Source organism: Zea mays, chromosome 2, assembly GCF_902167145.1.
Source record: "Zea mays cultivar B73 chromosome 2, Zm-B73-REFERENCE-NAM-5.0, whole genome shotgun sequence".
NCBI classification, from domain to species: domain Eukaryota; kingdom Viridiplantae; phylum Streptophyta; class Magnoliopsida; order Poales; family Poaceae; genus Zea; species Zea mays.
Window position 1 is genome coordinate 4,739,347 of NC_050097.1, and position 5,408 is coordinate 4,744,754.

Sequence of the window (5,408 nt, forward strand, 5' to 3'; positions counted from 1 at the left end):
GAGAACTTGGGACCCGACCGTACACCCGGGCTACGGCCAGCTCGCATGAGGGAACGACCAGACCAGCCGAAGCATTGCGCGAGGCGTTAAGACCTCGGAGGAGTCAAACCACTCCTCCGAGGCCTCGGGGGCTACACTTGGCGGGTGCGCTCGCGCGCACCCACCGGAACAAAACGCAACCGAGAAAGGCTGGTCCCCTTGCAAAAAAGTGCGACGAAAGCCTCCAAGCGAGTGCTAACACTCCCTTCGAGGCTCGGGGGCTACTGTCGGGGACCATAATTAGGGGTACCCTCAAGGCTCCTAATTCTCAGCTGGTAACCCCCATCAACACAAAGCTGCAAAGGCCTGACGGGTGCGATCAAGTCAGGGATCAGTCCATTCGAGAGACTCGATAACGCCTCGCCCGAGCCTAGCCTCGGACAAGGGCAGCCGACCCCGAAGGATCTCTGCCTCGCCCGAGGCCCCCCTCCAACGGCGAACACGTTCCCGGCTCGCCCGAGGCCCTGTCTTCGCCAACAAGCAACCCCGACCAAATCGCAGGAGCATTTAATGCAAAGGTGGCCTGACACCTTTATCCTGACGCGCGCCCCTCAGCTGACAGAGCCGAAGTGACCGCCGTCACTTTGCCGCTCCACTGACCGGTCTGTCAGAAAGACAGCGCCGCCTGCGCCGCTCCGACTACGGTGCCACTTGACAGAGTGAGGCTGACAGGCAGTCAGGCCCGGCCGCGCACCATAGGAAACTCCGCTCCGCCCGACCCAGGGCTCGGACTCGGGCTAAGACCCGGAAGACGGCGAACTCCGCTCCGCCCGACCCAGGGCTCGGACTCGGGCTAAGCCCCGGAAGACGGCGAACTCCGCTCCGCCCGACCCAGGGCTCGGACTCGGGCTAAGCCCCGGAAGACGGCGAACTCCGCTCCGCCCGACCCAGGGCTCGGACTTGGGCTCAGCCCCAGAAGACGACGAACTCCGCTTCGCCCGACACCAGGACTCAAATTCCGCCCTGGCCTCAGCCAACGGCCTCCGCCTCGCCCGACCCAGAGGCTCGGACTCGGCCTCGGCCACGGAAGACGGACTCGACCTCGACCTCGGAGAAGCCTCCACATCGCCCAACCTAGGGCGCGGACCGGCCACGTCAACAGGAGGCGCCATCATTACCCTACTCCAAGCTGAGTCAGGCTACGGGGAACAAGACCGGCGTCTCATCTGGCTGGCTCCGCCAGATAGGCGATGATGGCGCCCCGCACGTTCCCTGACGATGACGACTCTCGGCCCCCTTACGAAAGCAAGAGGACGTCAGCAAGGACTCGACGGCCCCGACAGCTGTCCCTCCGCCAGGCTCCAGCACTCCTCCGACGGCCACGACATCACACAAACCGAGTGCCAAGATCTCTCTGGCCGCCACGATGGCGTGTACTTAGGGCGCTAGCTCTCCTCCGCTAGACACGTAGCACTCTGCTACACCCCCCATTGTACACCTGGACCCTCTCCTTACGCCTATAAAAGGAAGGGCCAGGGCCCTCTTTGAGAGGGTTGGCCGCTCGGGGATAAGGACGAGACGGGCGCTCGCATAAGGCCACTCGCTCCTTCCCCGTGTGGACGCTTGTAACCCCCTACTGCAAGCGCACCCGACCTGGGCGCGGGACAAACACGAAGGCCGCGGGATTTCCACCTCTCTCTCTCTCGCCCATCTCCGGCCTCCTCGCTTTCCCTCCTTCGCGCTCGGCCTCGCATCGACCCATCTGGGCTGGGGCACGCGGCGACACTTCACTCGTCGGCTCAGGGACCCCCCGGTCTCGAAACGCCGACAATATTGCTACTGGGATAAATCCACCAAGATCCACGACTCATTTGTTCGGGAATTGGTTGAGCGGCATAGGAAGTAGATATCGAATGAAATTTTTTAGGAGTGGCAGCTATGTTATGGTCAATTTGGTGCACTAGAGAAAAAAGATACCTTTCCTTCTTACATGTCATTTTCAGGGGAGCTTATTGGTTACAGTTCTGAGCGCTACTACAGCGTGAAGATGCAAGTGAGACTTTTTGCTCGGCAAGCAAGGCTCTGGAGATCGTTGCTCTAGATATTCTCGCTTGATATTTTCGCCAAGAGTAGATGGAGTAGTAATAATAGACTTTGCCTATAAGCTCTTATATTTGCATTTGTTGAAGTTCCTTTTTTACAACTAATTATTAGCTGAATATATTGTAACAACTTGGTTGTGTGTGGTTGCAGAGGCCGGAACCTTCTTCCGTTTTCTAAAAAATGGTATTGGATCAGGTGGTGGGTTGACACAACTTACATGTTTAGCATGTTGTATCATTTGGTCCCCAAACTTAATATAATGCATCACTTGGATACTTAAAATTTTATTAGTACACTCCAAAGTCCAAAGTGGTACACCATGTTGTCATTTGATTTGAGCAAACTCAGTTCTGTACAGGTCGACTAAGGGCGTGTTTAGTATGGCTCTGCTCTACTTCAGAGGGACTCTACTCAAAAACTCTGGGTGGAACAGCTCTGCTCAATACATTGCTATCTCATAACTAGTGACAGTAGCGGATAAATAACTCCAAACTCTATCTCTAGCTTGCTTTTTAGAGTTTAGGGAGCAGCAAAAGAGGTACCCAAAAATTTGTACTAGAACTCTAAAAACTTTATGGAGTTTAAAACTCTGAAGTGAGAGTGTTTGACAGACTTTAACCAGCTCGTCCTTGAAGTTTTGCTTTGGAGTCATGCCATCCCGCCCAAGTTTAGGACGTGTCTTTCTGTTTTTCTAATTTGGAAAGTCAATTATCCCACCGTCGCGGATGCATTTTACTCAATAATTAATGTGTACAAGACTACAAGCTCTGTTTCGCCAACACTGACGCATAAGCCCGCTCAACATCTTCAATCATGGCGTCAGTCGACTTGGCAGCTGGGCTAGCCGACAGCTCACTTTCTCTGGCAGTGGTGTCTCTGCTGCTCTGGTATGTGCCGCTCCACAACCCCGAGCTAGTCGAGGCACTGCTGCTTTCCATGACGTAGTGGAAGGGGTTCACGGGCGGGACGATGGCCATCTCCCCCTCCAGCATCCGCACCACGCTGCTCATCGTCGGTCGCGCCGACGGCTGGAACTGCACGCACCACAGCGCCACCTTGCACATCATCTCCGCCTTCTCTCTGTCCGCGTCTCCAACGATCCCGTCGCAGGCCACGACGTCCTCGATCTCACCCTGCGCGTACCTCTCCCAGACCCATCTCGGGAACCACTCCTTGCTCTCGCCCTGGCAGGGGTCGTAGTTCCGGCGCCGCCCTAGGATCTCGAACAACACCATTCCAAAGCTGTACACGTCGCACTTCTCCGAAGCCGGCAGCGCCATCCACAGCTCCGGCGCCGCGTACCCGGGCGTCCCACGGCCGCCGCCGGTCAGTGACATGTGCGTGTTCTCGCGCTCGCCCAGCCGTGCCAGCCCGAAGTCGGCCACCTTCGGGGTGTAGTCGGCCGTGAGCAGGATGTTGGCCGGCTTGATGTCGTAGTGCACGATCCGCTGCTGGCACTCCTCGTGCAGGTACCTGATCCCCTTCGCCGTGCCGACGGCGATGCCGTGCAGCGTTGCCCACTCCAGCCGCGTGGCCGTGCTGCCCTCGTCACAGTAGAGGTACTTCTCGAGCGACCCCTTCTCCAGGAACTCGTACACCAGCGCCTTGGTGTCCGCGTCGAAGCAGAAGCCGTAGAGGCGGACGAGGTGCACGTGGTACGTCCGCCCGATGGTGCCGATCTCCGCCATGAACGCCTCCTGCACCTTCTTGTTCATGGACACCTTGAGCACCTTCACGGCCACCAGCAGGCCGTTGGGCAGCTCACCCTTGTAGACCACGCCGTAGCCGCCGGACCCCAGCTCCGACGAGTAGTTCTTGGTGCAGGCCGCCAGCTGCTCGGAGCTGAAACGCATCGGCTTCTCGTTCAGGATCTCGTTGAGGAACTTCTCCACGGGACCGATCTCGATCACCACGTCTTCCAAGGCGTCGCAGGCTGCCCCCACGCGGTTCTTCCGCTCGATCTCCTCCAAGACTTTCTTTACGATTTTCTTCTTTATCTTCTTCCTCACGACGCGGCACCTTCTGATGAGGGCGATCATTACTACTACCGTCGCAGTTGCCGAGACTGAAGATACTGAAGAACATCGAAATGGAACAGCCAATTGGCGAGTTATTTACTACTGCAAGCTAAGATGATGAAACAAGATACACGGTGCCAGAGATGGATGTATCGTACTGATTGCAACTGCTGCGTTCCCCATGTCTGTGACGCTTCTGGGCTGTAAGCTTGATTAGACTCTGCGCCATGGCATGCGTCACATAAGCAAGTTAGTTGGATGAACAGCACAGTCAAAATCAGGAACGAGCTTGCAATCCCAATCCTTCAGGGAAAAAAAAGGAAACATATTTTCTTCCTGAGATACCTAATGCAAACAGCATGGAGGAGGAATCGACCCGAACAAAATCTCTGAATCGATAAAAGTTACTGATCATTCCATCGATCTACAGAAGAAACGCGCACGAGCATGACTGCATGAGGTTACTATCTATCTCCTGACTGAATTAACAAGGCGAGTAGCCCGAATACCCTGACCGGCAACAGCAACAAGAGCTTCAAACGCAGAGGAAATCAGCTAGCGGAAGAAGTAAAGCTAACCTGTGTGGGTGTGGATAGCCTTAGCCTCTCCGTGTTCTTTGGCCTTTGCTCGCAACTGCTGCCCGCAGGGCTAAATGCCTAAATCGTTGAGCTGATGAGAGAGCAGTCTAGCTGATTCAGTGGTGAATGGTGATGGAGAAAGATGGCGTTTGCAGCTACGACTTATGAAAGACCGGGGGAGGCACACGCGAGCAGACATTGCTGACTAATTGGAGACGTTGACTGCGCGATGGGTCCGTTGCAGACTAATCTGAGAGGTTGCTTCTGCTGACAGCGGCAAGCGCGAATCCACGGAATCTTCTTCCGTTCCATCCCCATCGACAGCGTTTCGTCTTTAGAGCAAGGATAGTTGTCATTGCCAGTCGCTATGCCACGTCTCAAAAAGCCTTCACCAGTTGCAGTTGCAGAGTCGGACGGCAAGCCAAGCACCCATTTATTTCTCTTTCTGGACCGGTATACACCACTAGGTGGCCTTATTATACTTGTTTTTTTACAGAAAATATATAAGATGCAGATAGTGGACATAGGGATGACAGCAGGTCAGATTGTGTTTGGATATGAGAATATTCATTCATACATTGTACTTAAGTCTTCTACAAATATCATCTAGTCGGTTGCATGTGCGTTGCGACGTCTCACAACAATACCTACATAAACTATCTACCAAAAAAATCTCATGATTTTTTATTGATTGTCTCCACTCTCCGCATAATATTTTTTTGATTTGACT

General features: G+C 54.7%; 1 protein-coding gene across 3 annotated transcripts; it reads right to left on the minus strand.

Moving 5' to 3' along the window:
* Window positions 1-2,560: 2,560 nt before the first annotated feature.
* On the minus strand, window positions 2,561-4,882 carry LOC100272781 (putative protein kinase superfamily protein). 3 transcript variants are annotated; one of them, XM_008669265.4, is made up of 4 exons: window positions 4,679-4,882; window positions 4,446-4,524; window positions 4,259-4,320; window positions 2,561-4,156 (listed from the first exon to the last, which is right to left on the minus strand). In XM_008669265.4, the coding sequence occupies exons 3-4, from the start codon at window positions 4,281-4,283 to the stop codon at window positions 2,841-2,843; spliced, it is 1,341 nt and encodes a 446-aa protein (XP_008667487.1). In that variant the 5' UTR covers window positions 4,284-4,320; window positions 4,446-4,524; window positions 4,679-4,882; the 3' UTR covers window positions 2,561-2,840. The 3 variants fall into 3 exon arrangements, with proteins under 3 accessions (XP_008667487.1, XP_008667485.1, NP_001140706.1); XM_008669263.4 differs by lacking the exon at window positions 4,446-4,524 and having other exon boundaries at window positions 2,622-4,156; window positions 4,679-4,881; NM_001147234.1 differs by having other exon boundaries at window positions 2,793-4,156; window positions 4,259-4,712.
* Between the last annotated feature and the right edge of the window lie 526 nt (window positions 4,883-5,408).